Below are 22,287 nucleotides of genomic sequence, written 5' to 3'. Positions count from 1 at the left end.
CAATAGCAAGTGTAGTATTTATTCAAGAGAGAGCACACAAGGCTTTAACTTTAAAAGAAGCAGGTAAAAAGCAATGCCTGGCTCGCAACCTCTCAGGTATATGCAGACTTGCAGATTTATACTTCAATAAATGCTTGTACTGAAACCATCCCAAAGTTTTTTACACCACTAATAGTATTTTTCCACTATAAAATGTCATCCCCACTTCCTGTGCTGAATGGAAAACCCTACCAACCCAAAGGGTTTGGTACCCGAAATTCCTCCCCACTTGCCTGTCCTGTACAAATGATCATAACCCTACTTATTTTAACCTTCCTCCCCCTACCAGAAGCCAACTTTAGCTCCCCCCATCCACCTTTCTCTTTCCAAAGCCCAGTTTCTGCTAAAACAACAAGGCTGCAGGCACCAAACTTACCAAATCATTTGAATGGGTTTAAAGCTGCTGAATATCTTCAGCAGAAAAATTACAACCATTTGTTTTCCAGCTGAGCCCAGAGCAATGCCACAGCATCCTCTGGTGAGGTTCTCCCCATGGCAATGCCGTGGCCTTCCCAAGCAAAGCTGAAACTAGAAGCATAACAACTGTTTGGAACTAGAAGCATAATAACTGTTCTTAACAGAAAGTGGTAAATATACCTCCACACAGCAGAGAAGAGCTGCTGGAGAAATTAATCCATTTCAGGCCCACAAAGGGCTCGGGAAGGCCCTGGGTTGTTTTCATGTGGTTTTCTTCATCTTTTGATTTTTCTTAGTTTCCACAGAGCCCCAGCCTGGTTTGTGTTGAAGGGACCTTAAAGCTCCTCCAGCGCCAACCCCTGCCACGGGCAGGGACACCTTCCACTAGAGCAGGTTGCTCCAAGCCCCTGTGTCCAACCTGGCCTTGGACACTGCCAGGGATGGGGCAGCCACAGCTTCTCTGGGCATACTGGAAGGTCTCTTTAGAAGGTACCAGATGCACAGCACTATTTCCCCCTGACAGTCACTCCTTCCCTAATCCAGTTAAAGGTCAGCACCGAGATAATCTACCCAAAACACAGCAGACAAAGTAAAATCGCTCCCATTAGATCTTTCTCATGATAAAGGAATTACATTTTTCCCAGAGACAAATCAGGCTTATTGAGAATGTAAATCATTCTTTTCTGTAGAGACAGAAACATCTGCAGGGCTTTTTCACCCACTTTGTTGAACCACTTGTTTGTACATGCGCTGCGGTTAGTACAATTGAATTAAAGAATGATTTACAGCGTTAGATGAGCTTCTGCTTGATTGAGAATAGCTTTATCATGGAAATTGCTGTGCACTTTTAACCTCGTTACAATGCTGTGTTATCTGCCTGATAAATATATTAAAGTGACTCATTCAACAATAGGCTGTTTGCAGACAGCAATGAAATTAATTCCAATTTATCACAACACCTTTCTTAATGCTGTCAAACTGAGCACTAGGATTTGATTATGAGAAGTGAATTCCAATAAACTGATATGCAACAATTCCTAAAGGAAGGGAGGAGCATTACGTTGGAGCAAAAACCAAAAAATGACTAAATACTTTTAACACATTTTTGTGTATCTTCTGGACTTTCCACTACCCTTAAGTTGGAAGCTGGGCATTGCCACAGCTTCTTGAAGGGATAAAAATCTTGCACCAAAATCTTCAGGTAGGAAATGCTACTGAAGTGCTGTCTGGCTCCTGACCAGCAATGGGAATTGCATGAAGCAAGGCTAGAGGTGTTCTGGCCATTTGCCAGCATCTTCTGGGCAAACCCTTCTATGCCCATCTCCTGTCAGCTACTGGTGCTGGTCAGAGCCAATCACCTCATGCAATTCCCACTGTCCTCAAGTGTCCTTCGCTTCCTGTTTTGGGGGCTGTCTCTTGGGAAGGAGACAGAGGATGGATCACAGAATCCCAGACTGGTTTGTGTCTGAAGGGACCTTAAAGCTCCTCCAGCTCCAACCCCTGCCCCGGGCAGGGACACCTTCCACTAGAGCAGGTTGCTCCAAGCCCCTGTGTCCAACCTGGCCTTGAACACTGCCAGGGATGGGGCAGCCGCAGCTTCTCTGGGCACCCTGTGCCAGCGCCTCAGCACCCTCACAGGGAAGAGCTTCTTCCTTTTATCTAACCTGAACTTCCCCTGTTTCAGTTTGAACCCATCACTGCCTGTCCTACCACTACAGTCCCCGATGAAGAGTCTCTCTCGAGCATCTTTGTAGCCCTCTTCAGACACTGGAAGCTGCTCTGACTTAAATACCAGCACAGGCAGCTGAGGTATCTATGGAAATCCCTGCTCTCTGGTGCTCTGGAGAGTGGCAGCACTAAGTTTATTTGTGCACTGATACAGATCAATAGTTGCGATCCAAGAGTTAATAAGCTTTAGAAAGACATCACTCACAGCACATCAGTCACCCCCAAATTACCCTCAGTAACCACCAGGCTCCCTCACCTTCTCCAGGTCAGTGGCTAAGAGCATCATCCCTACCACCGCCGAGAGCGCGGAAAGAGAATGAGGTGGGAAAATTGATTCTGTTTCAGAGATGCCCCTGCATAAAGCACTGCTGAATCCCCACTGCCAGCTTGCTTTTTCTTTTCTTCTCCTTTTTTTATTTCTTTTTCCTTTCTAAACAGAAATAACTCTGCCAAAGTAGCTGTAGGCTATCAGCACAGCTTCCTGCAACCAGCCTGCTCCCACTCCAGTGAGTCTTTAGCAGAATAACACAGTTAGCAGAAAACTTCACCCTCCAAGAGCAGGGGCTGAGCCCTCCGGGGTTTATTAGTGGAGCAACACAAGAGGTAGGGATGGGAAAGGCCACTGGTTCATTCTGCAGTAACCCAAAGAGGTCAAGAGGAGTGCTTGAGATGTCTGCTGGCAATGAGGGGGGCATTGCAGCAATGGATGGGGTTGGGCTGGATGAACTCCAGAGGTTCCTTCCAACCCCAATGATTCTGTGGTGCTGTGAAAACCTGCCTCAATTGCCTGTTGTAATCTTTTTCCTTCAGTTGATGTGCATCTTTCATGCCTGGTACCTCGAAGCCACTTTACAAGAAGATGTGAAAATGATATAAGTCACAGCACACAGGCAGAGAATTCAAAATGAAGCAAAACACTCATTGCAACCCAGCCCCTGATCCTCTCCAGCACAAAACAAAATGCCTCTGCTCCACCTGCGCGGCTCTGGGCACTACTGCTGCCTTGCAGAGGGTTGCTTTTAAGTTTCTGGTTTGTTCTTGGCTCACTCATCAGCATTGCTAATAGGAGAGTTAGTTCTAGTATTAAGGCAGCAGCACTCACGGGGGTTACTGTCACTGGGAGTAAACTCAGCGTGGTTAAGATGAAGGATGCCCGGCAAATGACCCCGGATGGAGGTCGTAGTGGAAACTGCAGTCACGGATAATGAGGCCAAAAGAGGGTTTAGCTTAAAAAGCATAAAGAGATGGATATTGGACTTAGCAAGGAGAAAAATCTGCAGGAAAGGAAATGGGCCAGAATATATTTTGCTAATAAGACATCTGTGTTAATCGAGGTTGCAGGAGGCTGCAGCAATCAGGACAGCGAGCAAGGAAGCTGTGTCCATGGGGCTGCTACTTGGAGGTTTTAGCTCTGCTGAAAGAAAAGATGCGTGGCCAGTTTCAGAGAAAATCCCAGAGGCAGCTCCCTGATTCCCCACTAAGTGTGTAGGGCAATGGCCTGTCTGCAGGGACAACCTGGACCAAGATAAGTAAAAGAAAGGCAGTTCACGGCACGCATGAAGCCAGACCTAAAACCTGTTTCTGTCACACACCAGTTTGTGGCATCATTCAGGTAACCCAAATCTGGATCTCAGCAAGGACTCTGAGCATGAGGCTGGTTTAACTGTGAAGGAGTTTCAGCTGTAAAGCTCAGTTGCAAACACCCCCCAGCAAACAGGCTGTACCCCATTCCAAGGGGCAGCACCTCTCCCACAGTTCCTGAAGCAGCAGAAGCCTCAGGATACCCAGAGGGAATTTTCCAATGATGTGATCTTTGGTTCAGCCTTGAACTCATATTTTTTCCATGTAACTCCAATCTATTTCAGGACCTCACCTTATGTCCTTGACCACTACAATCTAGTACTAAATGAGACAGTTTGAAGCTTCAAAGCCTAAAGCCCAGCGCCCAAGGAACAGACAGCCCTGTACAACCCCTCCTGCAATACACACAGCCTGGACTGGATGACATGGTCATCAGCTCTCTCCTCTCCAAAGCATCCCATGTTCAGCAGCCAAATCCAGTTGTGACTAGAGCCAGAAAAGAGAGATGAGGAAGAAAAAAAGATGCTCTGTGCAGTGAAGAAAGCTGCATAAGGTGCTCAGGCATTGGAACAGGCTGCCCAGGGTAGTGCTGGAGTCACCGTCCCTGCAAGTGTTCACACACCATGTAGACGAGGCCCTCAGTGACATGGTTCAGTGGTGGCCTTGGCACTGCTGGGGAATAGTTGGACTGGATGAGCTTAAAAGTCTTTTCCAACCTGGTTGATTCTATGATTCAATATTGCAAAGCTGTGCACCCTCATTTCCAACTGGTAAGACCACATCACGCACCACTGTCTCTTCCTACTAATGCCAGGGCATGTGGGAACCAAGCATCTTTTTAAATGCTTGGGAGCCCACTGCACAACAAATCAGCTCCTCCACTGAAACCAGGAAGAGGCCACGGCACAGTACCTGCAAACAGGTACACAGAACCAGTAATTACATCTCCATGAGATCTTTAAGGATTGCTCTGACTTCAGCTGGGAAAAGACGCAAGACATCCCACCACGTGCAACCTGCAAACCAACACATGGTATGAAGTGAGATAAAGCCAGGCTCAGTGGGCAATGTATGAGATTCCCTCCCAGAAGATGCAGTAACCTCAAAAAGCTCTAAGCTGCACAGCGGGGATGAAGTTGCCACCAGTTGAGTGATCTGCCTCTGACTGAAGTCAATGAAAGGATTCATGTGAGATTCAGTGCAAAGCTGGCTTGGGCATTAAAAGCACTGTCAAATGATGCCCCTCGTGCTGCTGTGTGTGTGTGTGTGAGTGCAGGGAGGAGGGGGAATTGTTAGCAGCTACCTTCTACTCTACTTTTAATTTAACAAACAGAAAGCATCATTGCAAATTCCATTGCAATGGCACAAGGTGCTAGAGGGTAGAGCACATCCAGCTGAAATGATAGAGAGAGAGCAAAAAAGGAGAAGACAATCTAAAAGTTTACAGACAGAAGCAAAATCAAATGCTATTTCAAGTTAAACATGTGTTGATATTCAATGCCAGAGGCAAGCGATGGTCAAGAGCACCCATGCCAAAAGCCCCTTCCAAAAATGAGATGCAGACCCTTAATTTGCACTCTGTAATTCAACATTAAACCAAAGATTTTAGGCCAGCAGCATCACACTGGATCAAAACTGTTGATACTGGGTTGCAAAACTGCAGGCATGAAGAATTTACGCCCTTATTCTTTCAGCATCAGCCAAGCTGCCAAGAGCATGGGTATTTCTAGATCAAAATCAACACTTATAGCTCAGTGCCTTGCCATGTGCTTCCCAACTACCAGAAACTCTTTACTATCTGAAATCTCTCCAGACAACTATACCTAATACTCCAGAGGTATAGTCACCACCTTGCTGATACTGTCCCTGGTGACCAGCTTATTTTCAGCCTGTAGCAGGAACAGGGGCTTGCTTTAACCTCTGCCTCATCAGGCACATTCCACCACCTCCCACAGAACGGTTAACACAAGTAGATGCTAAACGCACCTTGGGATAACTATGAGTGGGTCTGAGTTTACTGCAAACCAAAACCTTCCCTGTATTTCCAGCTGTAAGTGAAAAATGGAGCTGGTTACCAGCAAGCATTAGAGAACAGCCTGAGGGTTAAACTTGGCCAATAAAGAAACTGACAATACAGAGGCTGTACATCCGACCCAAGAGTGATGCCAACAGAAATCAACCTGCATCAAAATACAGAGGAAATGATCTCGGCGTCTCGAAGGGAATGACTTCTTGAACAGCACTGGAGTTTCAAAGCTTTCCTCACAAGTCTCCAGCACAGAAAGAAAACCATTAGCAGGCAGGAAAATCTCACTGGAGCTCCCTGCTGCTGTAACCCACCAGGCAAAGCAGCTTCCAGCAAGTGGCCAGGTGAGCCGGCTCCAAAAGCAGCTCCGGGGAGCATCCAGGGAAAACCACCCTGGCACAGCTGTGCTCACAAATGCTCTGAGTCACTGGCTGTGGTGACAGTGTCCTCTTCATCCCTGGGTGATAAAACTCCTTTCACTTACCTATTCTTGATTTGCATCCTTGTGCAGCTGCTGGTACTGCACATTCCTACACCAGCAAATTGCTTCTCTCTGTGGTGCTGCAATCAAAGTTGCTGGTTATCATTTCAGCATGCTCATGGTCTCCCCACTAGGATTCCCAAAAAAAACAAGGGCAAAAGAGGATCTAGTTTGCTGAGCCTGTTCCTCTGGGTTCACACCCAGCTCTGCCTGCACTGGCTGGGTGAGTGCTCCAGCTTTGGGATAAACCCAGAGCTGTACTGCACTGTGGCTTTGCCTCCTCAGCTATGTATCATAGTTAACCCAAACCTGAGCAGTCTTTTAAAGGTGTTTGCAGGGAAGTAAACCAGCAGAGATCCACTCCCAGGGCGAGAGCATGGAGCACTGCACCCTGCAGTACAGCACCGGTACCCTGCCTCTGACCCGCTGCCTCCACAGCACCCATGGGTGCAATCATTGAATAAAGGTCTGGCTACCTTAACTTTGCAACAGGATATTCTACAAACTAAGCCAGCAGTTCTGAGTGAGGAAAAATATCTTGAGGAGCTCCCTGCTCTTTTCTCCATAGTATTTTTATTATGGCACTTGTAAGACTAATCTTGCATTGCCTTGCAACATTTATGCCCCATCCCTGGCAGTGTTCAAGGCCAGGCTGGACACAGGGGCTTGGAGCAACCTGCTCTAGTGGAAGGTGTCCCTGCTCGTGGCAGGGGTTGGGACTGGAGGAGCTTTAAGGTCCCTTTAACACAAACCATTCTGTGGTTTGCAGACACATCAGCTCCACAGTATCTTCTGTGCCTGACCCTACACTAACACACACAGGTCCTGCCAAGCAGAGAATCTCACTGTTCAAGGAGGGGATTGGCAACTGCAGCTCCATGTCCAGGTGGAGAGGAACCACACCACAGCTAAAGGGCAGGAGAAATCCTGCCACCCCCATCCGAAGGGCAGCTAATGCGGCCAGTATCCACATCCCTCTCTCTGATGAGTCACACTTGCAGTGCATCCTCCTCCTCACATGCAATACACAGTACAGCCTCACCACAAGCCACCCACCTTTTTTGGTTCGTGTCTCACTACGCTGTGAGCTGCTGGTGGTTCCCACTCTGCTGGGATGGCTTCAAAACCTTGATGAGTTACAGGGGTGGAAAACAGTGTTGAGAAAAAAATGCTTACGTAGCTAAATAAACCAATGGTCTTCACACCTCAGCTCTGTAACCTTTCCAAATACACCTGTAGTGCTGGCTTAAGGCAGAGAGCTTGACCCGTACAGTGGATGAGGAATTGGCTGCATGGTCACACTCAGAGTTGTGGTCAACAGCTCAACGGCCAAGTGGAGAGGATGGTGAGGCCGAGGGTGCCCAGAGAAGCTGTGGCTGCCCCATCCCTGGCAGTGTTCAAGGCCAGGTTGGACACAGGGGCTTGGAGCAACCTGCTCTAGTGGAAGGTGTCCCTGCCCGTGGCAGGGATTGGGACTGGAGGAGCTTTGAGGTCCTTCCCAACACAAACCAGGCTGGGATTCTATGATTCTAACCCCAGAGGAGATCAACTATTAGCTATGTAAGACACACAGATCTATTGCCTCTCTTCTACTTCCAACAGCAGATAAAGCACTAACTTCAAGAGGGGTGGGACTGACTATTTGATGAAGTTTATTTGCAGTGCATCTCCCCAGTTGTCTTTGTGGTAGAAAGCACGAACAGACTGACTGAAATCACTCTCCTCTGCATTCAGGATTAAAATATCCACAAGAGGTGGATGTACCAGGCACATTTTCAACCAGAAAAAATATAGCAGATAGGAAAATTTATAGAGATACACCCCTAGACAGAAACTTTTCCCACTCTGCCTTCAGACTCAGCCCCCTGATAAAGTATTTTAACAGCATATTTTAGGGGTAAAGTTTTTAAATAGACAAACTGCAGAAATAATAAATCTCTAACACATTCCCTCCCTGACAAACCAGCTGTTAAAGCAGGGTTTGGGGTGGGAACTGCCTGCTGACAACTTAGTGAATTTGCTCTTGCACATGGCTGTGTACAGAGCAGCAGAGCACCAGTGCAGGCTGACTCTGAGATGCGTGCCTGGAGGCACACAGCTTCCAAAGCACATCAACAGCACTAGGACTCCTCACTGAGGGACTGCAGAGCTCCTCAGAAACGTACCTGGAGGCCCTGCAACACCCCTGCAGCTCAACTCAGCTGCCCTTTGCAGCCAGGTCTGCTGCAAGCTGTAAAAGGGGTCCATGCCCCCATGCAAACGCCTGCACCCAGCCTAGGGGTGGGGGACAGGGGGCAGAGGAGCGGTCACCTGGGGGAAGGATGCTTGGTCACATAACGCACCTGAGGACCTGAAATACCAGGAGGGAAAACTACTGCCACAGCAGTGCCGCCAATGCTATGAGAAACCAAAGCAGCCCATAGGACAGGCAAGGACAGTCATGTTGATAATCAGGCTGTAATCACTATGGGCATGGAAGAGAAGTTTTCCATAATCCCAGAGGATTTTAATGACAATTAAATAACCTGTCATTAGCCTTAATAACATACGTGTGCATCAGACTTTGCCTACAGAAGTAGTGGTGGCCAAGGTCAGTAATAACAGAGGTTGACATGAGGAGCCAGCACAAGAGCAAAATCCCACATTTTCAAAGACAACTCCCATGACATTTGACACTTAGATCTGACAATGGTGTCTAAAACCAATCATATTTACAGGATAACGGTTAGTCCGACTATTTGCTTCCGAGTATAGTCTTTGAAACCCAATATGTGCTGCTAAGTTTAACAGAGAAACGTTCATTCCAGCACAGCTAAAGAGTAAACCTGTATTTTAGCCCTCATGGGCAGAGATGTTCACTCCAGACGCCGGGCGCAGACCAGCCAGCAGCATCAGGCACGTGCAGGGCTGGAGCTCAGACTGTCAGCACTGCCAGTACTGCCCTACTCCTCTAGCACAGCTCAGACCTGCATTCATAAAAGCTGTTGCTCTGGGCTCAGGTTTGACACAAGAGCCTCAGCTGAGCACCAGTGGTGTTTGAAAAGGAACCTTGAAAACCCCAGTCGCCATTCTCCTTCAGTGACAATTGCCAGACAATTTGCTGGCCTGGCTTAGATTTTCTGTTCCTCTACATTTCCATAACTAAAAACTGTCTTAGATCAAACAAAAGAATCACTAAAGTATTAAATAATCAAGAGGAGTTATGTTTAGCTGAGTACCCACCTCTATATGGCAGCAGTGAATTCAAACAGCTCTATCAAGTATGAAAGCACGGAGTGATTTTGCAATGCTCAGGGATTTCTTATTTTAAAGCAAGTCAATGTTCTGCTTTGGCAGAGGATGGGCAGATGACGGCTCTACTGCCATGGCTTGCGTTGACTTCAGAGGCACTCCAGCTACTTGTTCTCCCACAGACACCTTCACTGTAGGCAGATCAAGTCTCAATATTCAATAATATAACTGATAGTCATGTCCCTTCACTGTATATATGGACATCTTCAATAAAAAGGAGGACAAACACTTATCCTTTCAGGACTGTACAGCAATGAACATGGGTGTGTTGCAAAACCTGCCGTACAGTGTGTTAGGGCTCTGTTCTGCCTTAGCACCTACAAAGCAGAGCAGGTTTGCTGGTGAGTAACATCCTGGATGTTTTTGCTCACAGCTAAATGTGTCAACTGCTCTTTGAGATCACACTACAAGCAGAAGTAAGTTTTGTTTCTTACTGCCTTGGAAGTGCCAGCTGGGCTTAGAGCTGAGCTGGGTGTTCCCTCTTGCATACATCATTATCACCTTTAACATGAATTCTCTATCTCACCTGACCTCAAGCTAAACCTACAGTTACATCTCTGCTCCTTTGCTGTTCCAGAGAGGGTTGACAGGTTCTGGCTGATAAGAGAAGATCCTGATCTGGCTCCATGGCACCAAAAGTTGAGCCCAGCAGAGCCACCGCTCCTGGACCCCATCAGCTGGTTCCTCCCCGTGGTCCTGGGGACATGAGAGACTTTGAAGCAAGCTGCTGTGAGACAGGGGTTTCCTGCAGGAAGGGGCTGAGCTATGCAGGCTGAAAGCAGTGTCCTGCTCTGTACCCTGGAGCCTAATGTGCAGCCCATGAGTCCTGCCTGTCCATGTGTGGCGGTGTCTCAGGCCATCACCAAGCAGAGGTGGCACATAAGATGGCACAGAAGAGTGCTGCTGGCTGAATGGCACACAACTCAAGTATAAGCTTATCACTTACAAGCTGATACTTCCATGGTCCTTCTCCTCTGGCCACCCCAGGCCCCACAAACCCCAGTTTCAAATACTACCAGAAGTTTTTGAGGTGTGGGGAAGGAGAGAGGAGCTGGTAATAGGAGCATTTAGGGTTTGTTGGCTGGAGGAAAGGGGGAGGTTGGTTTCAACATGTAGAGCTTGTGGTACACAACAGCCCTGCCATGGCAGCAAGCTCATGGAACTACTCACAGTTGTGGAGAGCTTCCCTTCGTTCTTCTGCACGTAGATGATTGCATCCCGTACCAAGGAGAACAGGTTCAGGAGGACGTGCTCCATATCATACATGCCATGCATGCCTTTGGTCAGCCCCTCGAGAGCCCTGATGTACTCTCTCCAGTGGTTATCAATCTCTATGACACCCGCCAAGCATCCTTGCATCACCACGGCACAGTAGCTGGCACAGGGCTTGGCCAGGAGCAGCCCCTGGCAGTGTGAGCAGTACCACATCTTCAGCAGCGCTCGGCCACAGTCCTTGCTGAACTTCAGGTGGTCAGTGGTGTTGATCACCTCAATCCCCAGGTTGAGAGCCTGCAGAAAGACTCGGGTGGCCTGCAGTGACTTGGACACCTGCGTCATCATCATCTTTGGGTAGTTACCAAAGACTTTGAGGTCTCTCCTGGCCGCGCGCAGGCATTCAGCCATCTCCACGGAGGGCTCGGGGAAGCCGGGATTCAGCAAGTGAGAGTAAACCAAAGGAAACAAACTGTCAAAAAACTCATTGATCATGTCATTGACACTGATGTCAGAGCCCAGTATGTACAGAGAGACATCAGTAAAAAGTTCTCCAACAAACTTCAGAGCTCTGGGCCCCATGCTCTGGTAGAGGCTCCTAAACATGCTGTTGGTGAAGTTTCTTGCGTGTCGTACTACAATCTCAAAGGCTTCTGCAAAACAGAACAGAAAAGGAAGGAGTTATGAAGAGATGAGCTCAGACACAGGGATTGCTGCTGCAAAGGCTGGTCCCATCCTGCCCGCTTTGGGTCACACACCTCCTGGCAACCGTGCCTGCTGCAAACCCATCAGCACCAGCTATCTTCAGGGGAAACCCATGTGTTCTTGAACCCCAGCTCCATTTCAAATGGCAAACCAATCTGATCCAGTTAACATTTCAGCTTTTAAAGGAAATATTGATCCCACAAAAGGGCTAGACTGCAATTTTTTTCTCCCCCCTTTCATATTGATTTGATATTAACAGGAATTCTATCTCCAGACTTAATTTAAGACACAGATAAATGTTTGACAAAGTGTACAGTGTTTAAAATCAGGAAACAGTAAATGCTGACATTCTATTATGAAAAGGAAAATATTTATCGGAGTGTAATCACACACAGGGTATTTGGACTCGACCCCCAGCACCATCCCTGCCCTAAGTGTCCTCAAAGCCATTTGAAAAGCTCCTGCAGTGCCGTAGCTTTCCTGAATGCATCAGGCTCACTTCAGCTGCACATCCAAGGTTGCATCTGCCCTGGACATGTGCTGATCTGTGGACCAGAGACACAGCATGGTGCCCAGCCAGGACCACTCTCGCACAGCAGGTTGTGCCACACTGCCCCATGAAGCTCAGGGACCATCACACATCCATGTTTTACACAAGGACTACCAGTTTGCTAGGAAAAGCCAAGCTGCATTTTCCTCTCTCCACCTTTGAAGAACTGAGGATGTTCTGCCCACACATCCTGCATGGAGCAAATGGGACAGCCTCCAGCAGCAGCAGTTATTTTCTTGATTACAGCCCTCCTTACCAGGAGGCTTCCAAAATATCAATACCCATCTATGTAAAGACAACATCTCAGGGGAGACCTTAAAACCCTCTTATAACAGCCTTCCAGTGCCTAAAGGGGCTGACAAGAAACCTGGAGAGGGGCTTTGGACAAGGGCCTGTAGGGACAGGACAAGGGCAATGGCTTGAACCTGCCAGAGGGGAGATTGAGATGAGCTCTTGGGCAGAAGCTCTTCCCTGTGAGGGTGCTGAGGCGCTGGCACAGGGTGCCCAGAGAAGCTGTGGCTGCCCCATCCCTGGCAGTGTTCAAGGCCAGGTTGGACACAGGGGCTTGGAGCAACCTGCTCTAGTGGAAGGTGTCCCTGCCCATGGCAGGGGTTGGAGCTGGAGGAGCTTTAAGGTCCCTTCAACCCAAACCAGGCTGGGATTCTGTGAACATACCTACACACCCCCCAGTCTGGGGAAGCCACCAGTGCAAAGTCAAGTCTTTCTCTCTACCAGCCTGTGCCCCTCTCCAGGGAACTATCCATAAAACACTAAGAACAATGTGGAGCCTCTGAGCTGACAGGCCACTGACACCCCCCCCATAACTGCTCCCAACTGTGTCACTCTGGAAGCACACATCCAGGCTCAATTTGCATGAAGATTATCATGGTCAATAATTCAAGGGAATACTTAATTTTTAAACCCCTCAGTGTTATCTTTCCCATTTGTTATTACAGTGGGGATGCAGCCGAGCATCTCTACAGGGGCTCAGTATTAACACCAGTTTGAGCAACATCAGGCCTTGCTGCTCGCCCTGCATGACCCCTCATGTTCCTCAAGAGCTTTTGAAACCATCAGATCTCCTGGACTTCCAACTCTTTCTTCCTGGGTGCATCCTATGCAGGAGGGACAGGGACTCAAGCTGCTTGCAGCCCCCAGAGCAGCATGCAGAAAGCTATGGTGTAAGTGAACAGGCTGCCCAAAGAACTGGTAAATGCCCCATCCCTGGCAGTTTTCAAGCCCGGGCTGGACACAGAGCCTTGGCTGACATAGTCTAGTGTGAGGCATCCCTGCCCATGGCAGGGGGATGGAACTGGATGATCTTAAGGTCCTTTCCAACCCAAACCATTCCATGATTCTATGAAGCAGAGATCAAAGTGCAACTATACTTTTGCCAACACTGTCTCCATCCCATCTGGTGCCTGCCCACCTCCCAGACATACCATTGAAGCATTTTGTCCACAGCTCCTGACACTCACACGAAGACTGACCCAGAGCATCCATCTGGAGCAGTCCTTCCCAACAGCATAGATTGAGGGATGCAGCAGAGCAAGGACAGAGCCCCCTCTCCACGCCTGCCTGAGCAGCACAGCAGACACCTCTCTCCTCCCACCCTGCAGAGCACTGCAGGGCTCTCCAGGCACAGTGCCTGACACGCAGCCAGGGCAATGTGCAGCAGAGCAAGTTCTGGTGGCACTCTTATTAAAAGTTTTAAAACAACAAAAAGTCTCTTTAAATAGGGCACATGGATAACGGAACTTTTTCCCCCTCCTTTATCCTCAAGAGCACCAGAATAGCTTTTGCCTCAAAGAGCACAAAGAACTTTTTGGACCAGTGTTTTTCTGGCAGCAGTGCAGACGGTGCCAGAATTGTCATGCTGTGCTTCACCATTCGCCTTTAACCTCTTCTCTCTTAGTTCCCTTAGAAAATGTCATCCCTCTTCCCTTCCCTCGCTCCTCTGTGCTTTGCAAGCGCCCCTCAGAGCCAAGAGACTCTTTGCTGATTAGAAAACTAGTCCAAGCTCCTGTGTAAACCTCCTACGGCGAGGAACGCTTCAGAAGGGAGCTGAGAGCAGTGGTGTATCACAGGAGCATGCACACACAGTCCCACTGCTCGGAGGTCATGACAGGCACATCATTTTCATCATAATAACTGGCTAAGTGTGTCTATTTTATGTGCCTTGGAGCTTTGGCACATACCCATTAGAGAGTGCAACAGGCACCATAAAAGCACATGAAGCCTCCTGCTGCCCTATTAATACATACAAGAAATAATAAAACTTGGGAAAAAAAGAAGACTCTTGTATATCCAAACCCTCTCACACCCAACTCCCCCATAGCTGCTGCTTCTGAAATGCTCCCTGCAAAGGGCTGGCTGCAAGAACAGTCAAGCCCCAGCCAGCAGAAGTGACCCATGACCAGACCCTGAACACCTCAACGAGGAGGAAACTGTGTGGGTCTGTCCCCTGTGCTCCCAGCAGTGAGTCTGGTGTGGAGACAGAGGGAATGCCGTGTTACAAAGCAGCTCTGGCTTCTGATCCCCCACAGCATCCCACAGCCTGGACTTGCTGCTGTAAAACCTGCCCTTCTCCTAACATGGCATTACAGAAACTCCTGTTTCTGGAGGACAATTGAAGCCTTTCTTTGTTCTATTATTAATTTCTTCTTTTTATTTCAAGGATAGTTTCAAAAGCTGCAATCTAAGAGCAGCTGGTTTGCAGGTCTAACTGAAGCAAATACCTCCACAGCACTGACAAAATAGATCATCCAGTGGGTGATTAAAGCTCATCCAGTCCCAACCACTGCCACGGGCAGGGACACCTTCCACTAGAGCAGGTTGCTCCAAGCCCCTGTGTCCAACCTGGCCCTCCAGAACACTGCCGGGGATGGGGCAGCCACAGCTGCTCTGGGCCCCCTGTGCCAGCGCCTCAGCACCCTCACAGGGAAGAGCTTCTGCCTCAGAGCTCATCTCAGTCTCCCCTCTGGCAGGTTAAAGCAGACGCAGCAGTGCCCCGAGTGGGGATTACTGACAGGAGAAGGAAATCACTGCATTCAAGTGTTCATAAAGTATTCAAGGCCAGGTTGGACACAGGGGCTTGGAGCAACCTGCTCTAGTGGAAGGTGTCCCTGCCCATGGCAGGGGGGGGGGACTGGATGAGCTTTAAGGTCCCTTCCAACCCAACCCATTCTATTCTTTTTGCCCCTTTGCAAAAGGTTGTTTTCTAAAGCTAGGCAATTATCTCCCCACATTTAAAGCCTTATCTTGACCACATAAAGATACACCTTCACAGCATAGGAACTACAACGTTTGTTATTCCATTCGTAAAGACAAGGCTCAGTTTTATCTTTTGGATGCCAGCCCAGCCAGTCATCAGAGACAAGTTCACAGCATCACGGTGGTGTTGCTACCTCCCTATAAGTGCTTCAAGGCCATCTCCTCCGGGACCGTGTGGCTGAGTGGCAAATGCTCCCGAACTATCCCAAACTGTAAACCAAACAAGATGATTTCCATGCAGCAGCTCTCCCTGGAGCTCACACGGATCCCCAGCACCCAGCTGAATCCCACCCTCTGCTGATGATGCATTTTGTGATTCACTGCATCTTTCCTGGAATGCTGCTGCTCAGATGTGCCCCGGGCTGCAACATCACACACAGCACTGCCCTGTGCTGCACGTGGGACCAGTTCCAAACCTCAGGAGCTCTACATACCAAAACACACTTTAAATGCCTTTTAGGTGTGAACGTGCCTCTTCTGCCCCAATAAGTCTCATCTATGGATGCAACTGCTTCAGGGCAGCAAGCGAACCAGCTCCTGAAGCTCAGTGGATTTGCTGGAGTCCCTCTCCCTGTGTCCGCTCCACAGACCTCTTCCCTGGAGGGTCCCTACTCACAGGACCTGGCACCAAACTCTCCGTGCAAGGCATAGCAATAACCACAGAAGCTGAAGAGCCTCTGGCCTGGCCAGACTGCTCCTGCTGAGCAATTCCTGCTCTCTGGCACTTCCCTGCCAATAGCAAAACCTCCTGAAAATCCCTCTCCCTTCACTCCTTAGGACACAAATCACAGCAACGAAGTAGGCACTGGAATCCCTCAGCCCACAGGAATAATTTCCATCCTGAGGCAATAACATGGGTCTGCAGGCAGGGCAGTGGAGAATTCCTCAGTTAATCTGGTCCTAACACAACTGCTGCATCCCCTTCAGGCTTTCTAAATCTGTACAAGTCCCACATGCCTCAAACCCAAAAACGCTCAGCCCCTCAAAAAAAACCCACCAGTGTTCAGAGATGGGAATTCAAAGGTCCTAAAGGAAATGCTACAGGTTTGGGGTTCTGTAAAAAGTGTTTTCTGACACAGCATTCGCTGCAGCACCGCTTGGAACCAGCAAAGAAGCCATCAGTGTCCACCTGTGAGTGAGTTCTGAAGAGGAAACACTTCCTTAATATCTCAGTGCATCAGACAGCTTCAGACTCGTCACAGCAGCCCGTGCTCCCGAAAGACACACAGAAAAGCTCATCAAGAGACAAACAAGTGTTTGCAGGAAGGGGCTGGCTGCCACAGGCACTGCTGCTGAGAGGAACCACCAGTCGTTTTTCAAACAGCAGGTAATATTCATTTCCAATCTTGGGAAAGGTTTGCCATATATTGAGCAGAAAGGGAATGAAATCCAAGAGGTTTTCCCTTGGCAGCAATAAGAGCAGACTCCAGATTTGTTCTGTTATGATTTACACTATACTGCAAGACTTCAACAACATTATCAGGACACAAAAGCTCTTCTAAGCAGCATAATTACTGTTGTCTGAGCATTACAAACCCCATCAGCTGGTGCCACTGCTGCTCTTACAGGGTTTTTCTCTGAGTACATTTGAGTTTAGAGCTTAGGAAACGCTTTTTTCCCCCCAACTATGATATAGCTTTTTTGATTACTTTTACAATATTGTCACTATTAAAGTTATGGACTCATAAGCTCTGAAGCTAATCTCATAAACTCCCAAGTGTTAGTAATAAGAATTAGAACAATTCAGTTATTGTCTTCTACATTTTAAGCCATCAGGGTTTGCACTTTGTACCTTTGCTCCATCAGGCCACGAGAGGAAAGGTTTCAGTCCAAACTTCAAATGAGAGGGGGCTCCTTCTCCTCCCAGCTCCGTGCCGGCCACTCCTGCTCCCATGGGAGTTAAGCTTCCAAAGGCAGTGCTGCTCACGAGAGCCAAACCATTATGCTCCTGTCAGAGAAGCATCTTCTCCTTATTAGCTGTGCCTATCAAAATGCCAAGCTCCAAAGCCTTTCCTTTTTAATTGTTCAGTTTATTTAGTGCCCTGTTAGTTTGAAACACACTCCCCGAGGTTTCTAATAAAAACAGTGTATTCTGCATCTAATCATACCAACTCCACACACCCCAAAACCATACTTCCATCCTAGGTAACAGTCTGACTGCTGAGCAATTAGTCACACTGTGCTTCCCCCATTTATTATTTACACCCCATGCACAAAACCTTTGTTAATGCAGACAGCAGAGCCCAGCACCACAAGCTGCTGCAACCCAGAAGCAGGGGGACAAGAAACACTGTGCCCACAACGCCCCAGCTCCAACCAGCCCCAGCCTGGAGGGGTCTCCTGCAGTGCTCTGTACCCCACACAGGCATCCACAGCTCACGGCAGCACAAGCCAGGGTCAGGGATGCTGGAGCACAGGGACGGAGCTTTTCTTTTGATGGGCACCAGGATGCCTTGAGAGATTCCCTGGAGACATCCAGAAGTACATGGTCTAGTGGAAGGTGTCCCTGCTCATGGAGGGGGGTTGGAACTGGATGAGGTTGAAGGTCCCTTTCAACACAAACCTACACTCTAAGTGAAATTTCCAAGAAAGCCCCCAAATATCTCACAGCAAACGCTTCTCAAGAATGACTCTGCAGGAAAAGCTCTTCTGGAACTTCATGCTTGAGCACATGGCTGTGGTGCTTGTGATGAAATACAGGTTGCACATGTATTGTGTCATTTGTTTTCCCTAAAGATCAAGAAATACTCTGCTTTGTGCCACGACAGATGTGTGAACGCAGAAGAGATTCCTGAAAATTCCATAAGGACAAAGTTAAAAATGCAAACAGTCACAAATGGTGGATGAACAGGATTCCTTCTCAAAATCAAGGGCAATGTGAGGAATAAGGGCCCAGAGAAGCAGGTTCAAATCAAGCCCTGGGAGCACAAGTGGCAAAAGCAGAGACAGGAGGATGCAAGAGGATCCTGCAGCAAAAAGGTGGCTCTGTCGTGCTGGTAACCTGCCAGACCAAGGGTAGATAAACCTCTCCTCATGCACCCCATGGCTCCTTCTTAGTGCTGAAGCCCACATAAGGGGTTCAAGTCCAGGCTCCTCTCCATCACGGGGCACCAGGTTAGGGATGCAACATGCAGCAGAAGCACTGGGAAAAGGCATGGCAGTGCCCGGATGCAGTAGTGCTGGAGGATGGAGGGAAGCCTTTGGCTTGGAAAGTATCAAACTGCACCCACCATTTGTGTGGGGTGAAGGCTGCTCCTGCAGAAGTGATTGACTGCAAAGGAAACAGTGGGTTTATCCTCAACCAACACGCTCTGAGGCTGGAGTTTGCCATTGAAAGAGCAGGGAATAAACTGCTGTTCCACAGGGCAAAGACTGCTGGGATGAGAGTGGTCCCACTGAACACAGCACAGCAGGGAAAGGAGCAGCTCTGCCCTGGGTAACTGAGCAGGCAGAGACATGTCAGACCCAGGCACTACTGCAAAGCCACACGTGGAGTTACTCTGGTTTGGTTTTACTTTGAAACAGAAAAATAAAGAGAGGAGACACAAGGAAACCAGCACTTGGTCACCTCCCAGGCACCTTGTGCTAATTGAAGGCTCCAGCATCCACCTGATGGGGTTATAAAGATATCAAAACCACAACATTCCTCTCAAAAGATGACTGATGAGCCACATTTCAAGCAGAGAACAAGTGATTCCATACGCTCCCTCCCACACTTACAGGCCCAGCATTTCTAACCACCGGGACAGCAGTTTGGGGAACTCCTCCACTTACGTGAAAGTAAAAGTTAGAAGCAACTTCTGAAAAAAATGCATGTTGAGCAAATTCCTTTATTCATCAGAATAAACGAGGATGAAGCCACGAGGTGAAGTAAACCCAAAGGCTTTGGAAGTGCATTGGTCTCAGTAGCTTTAGGGCAAGGCAGATCTGGATGAGTTTTCCAGGCTCCCTTTCATTCCAGAGGGCTTTTATCAGCCTGTTAAGACTCCAACAATGGGGAGTAGACTATTTATTTGAGAAGCAAATTCCTTCCTCTATAATCTCCCCCAGCCAAATTCCCTTTAAAGTTATCTGAGTGTCTGATGAAAAGCAAACGGCAGAAGATCAGCTCTTGATCCCTATGGTAACAGGAAGGACTTGCACTTATTTAAGGGCACCTGTTGGCTGGTTTTAAGTCACTTCAGCCCCTGTATTTCTGATTTCAGGATTCATACCTGTGCTGGCAGAACTTGGCAAAGGCATTTGCTTGGTAACATACAGAAACCAGCATCGGGTGTGATGCACTTCCCCTGAGAAGTGGCTGTTTCCAAGACAAAAACCAGGCTCCCAAAAGCCATTTGGTGATTTTTAAGCTGACTTTGTCTCAAGACACCTCAGAGAAGAACACGGTTTTCCAACATGGAAATCAGACTGTGCATCATCTCCGTAGCACAAGTGCAACCAGCCCTTCCAATGCTCCCTGGGAGCATTCGACTCATTGAGCATCTTGCTCAGCACGGAGCAGGGCACCCAACACCCATCCTGCCTGAGACACCACAGGGTCACACCGGACACCATACCCACACCAGCACCACCACAACAGGGCTCAGGACATCCCCCACACACAAACCCCAGGAACTGATATCATCCATAAAAAAACAAAAAAAAAAAAGACATACCCATGGCCCCAATTTCCAGACTTGGCACTTCCTAAAAACTGAACTCACCTTTTTTTCTTCCTTCCTCCTCTGTGGTATCTTGACGAGAGCTCCTGAAAACAGAAGTTGTTTTGCTGGTTCATATTGTCTTGTGTGTTCATTTGCAGGTGGTTTGCTCATTTGAAGATGGTTTGTTGGGGTTTTTGGTTGGGTTTGTTGTGGAGTTATGTGGTTGGTTGGTTGGTTTTGGGGGGATTTGGGGGTTTTCTGTTTGTTTGCCAAGGGGTTTTGGTTGGTTGTGGGGTTTTGTTTGGGGTGGGTTTTTGTTGGTTTTGGTTTTGTCTTTTGATGCATGAGCAGGTCTCTGCCCAGGGAAGAAGCAGAAGGTGAGACTCCACATCCTGGTGGCACCAGCTGAGCCTGTGGCTGGACCGCAACCAGCATCATCCCATGACTCCTGCATCCCACTTCCCTGGCTCAAAGCCCTGTGCTGATTAACACTCATTTCAAAAGGAAGATGTTTTATTGTCTCCTTACTGCCCCTGTAAGAGTGAGGCAGCATTGGAACAGGAGCATAAGATGATCATTTGGCTTTCAAGAGCCAAGCTCACAGCCACCACTGCCAGGAATCGATCCGAGGCTCCACCGCCTGCTCCAGATGGGCATTCCTTCAGGAACATGAATAATCCTCTGCGAAGTAATGGCACTATTCACCTCTCCAGAGCTCCTCACAGGCTTAAATCCCTGCTGAACAGAGGGGCATGTGTTCAGCCCCATTGCCACTGTACTGGAATTCAACTTGTTCTTTTACTAAAGAGGAACACGGAGAGGATGGCTCGATAGTTACCAGAAGTTTGATGGCAGCTGGTTTGCTCGGTGATAGAGCAGCCACTGCTCAGACCTTGTTTAACACATCATCTCCAGATCAATAGAGCTTTGGATTTATAACTAATGATAACAAAAGGAGCAAGGACAAACACACTTGAGGAAAAAAGAAACACTTTCTCCAAAGGGTCCTTTTGGTGTAATCCTCTCAAAGACTATTTCTAGGACTGGAAACCAACACAGACTCTATCTAATGAAGGTGAAGATTCAGCTTCATCATTACAAAGTACCAACTCACCTATTCTGCAACTCTCCACACATAAGTACATGACCTTCTTGGTGGCATTTGTTTTAGCTTCTCATAATTCCATAATCATAGAATGCTTTTGCTTGTAAAGGACCTTAAAGCTCATCCAGTCCCAACCCTCTGCCATGGGCAGGGACACCTTCCACTAGAGCAGGTTGCTCCAAGCCCCTGTGTCCAACCTGGCCTTGAACACTGCCAGGGATGGGGCAGCCACAGCTTCTCTGGGCACCCTGTGCCAGTGCCTCAGCACCCTCACAGGAAAGAGCTTCTGCCTTATCTAACCTGAACTTCCCCTGTTTCAGTTTGAACCCATCACCCCTTGTCCTGTCACTACAGCCCCTTATGAAGGTCCCATCTCCAGCATCCTTGTAGTCCCCTTCAGACCCTGGAAGCTGCTCTGAGGTCTCCACGCAGCTTCTCTTCTCCAGGCTGAACAGCCCCAATGTTCTCAGCTTGTCTCCATACAGGAGCTGCTCCAGCTCCTGGTCATCCTTGTGGCCTCCTCTGAACTTGCTCCAACAGCTCTGTGTCCTTCTCACATTGAGCAACCAGCACTGCACCCAGTGCTGCAAGTGGGGTCTCATGAAAGCAGAGCAGAGGGGCAGGATCACTTTTTTCCACAGAAAAGTTACCACCAGAGACACCTCCTGCCTGATCACTTCCACACAAGCTATTTCCTTACTGCAAATGTCATGTTTATTATGGAGCCTTCCCCAGGATGGAGAAACACTGGTCAGAAAGGATTCTAAATCCTACCTCCTGACAATTTTCCAATGACTGTGCGTGTTAAAGTGATGCCACCACAAATAGGCTGCAAGAGATATGCTGGAAAATCTATTAACTCACTGTAAATCTGTTGAAGTTGGGAATTCATGCCTTGCAGAATTTCACCATCAGTCCTGAGAATTAGTTTATTGCTGGACAGGGAGGGAAGAGCCCATGAGGGTCATTTCAAAGACATACAGCACCATGGCCTGTCTGAAAAGGCCCCAGTCCAGGTATTTAATAAGTTAGCGAGGCTTTGGGTAAGTGCTTGCTTCCCTCCCCAGAGACACTCTGATGAGTAAGAAAAGGCATCACCTTTTCCTAAACCTTCCCATTGCTTCTCCTCCCTTCCACAGTCTCCTTTGGCCGTGGAAGCACTGACATATTTGAGAGGTTACAACCACCTGTGTACAATTATTCAGTTCCTTTGGGAGTCAGCACCTGATATTT

The 22,287-nt window shown here is 48.3% G+C and overlaps 1 protein-coding gene across 1 annotated transcript in view; it reads right to left on the bottom strand.

Annotated features, from left to right (window-relative positions):
- GPC3 (glypican 3) overlaps positions 1 to 22,287 on the bottom strand; it is a gene marked incomplete at its 5' end in the record, with an annotated part of 75,710 nt that overhangs the window by 11,975 nt on the left and 41,448 nt on the right. The window contains one exon of the mRNA XM_010018960.1: positions 10,734 to 11,428. Coding sequence (XP_010017262.1) covers positions 10,734 to 11,428 — 695 coding nt within the window. The remainder of the gene's footprint in view (positions 1 to 10,733; positions 11,429 to 22,287) is intronic.

Source organism: Nestor notabilis, unplaced genomic scaffold, assembly GCF_000696875.1.
Source record: "Nestor notabilis isolate BGI_N333 unplaced genomic scaffold, ASM69687v1 scaffold3120, whole genome shotgun sequence".
In the NCBI taxonomy this organism is placed as follows: domain Eukaryota; kingdom Metazoa; phylum Chordata; class Aves; order Psittaciformes; family Psittacidae; genus Nestor; species Nestor notabilis.
Note: the sequence above shows the minus strand (reverse complement) of the source record. Positions and strands in the feature narration are given on the sequence as shown.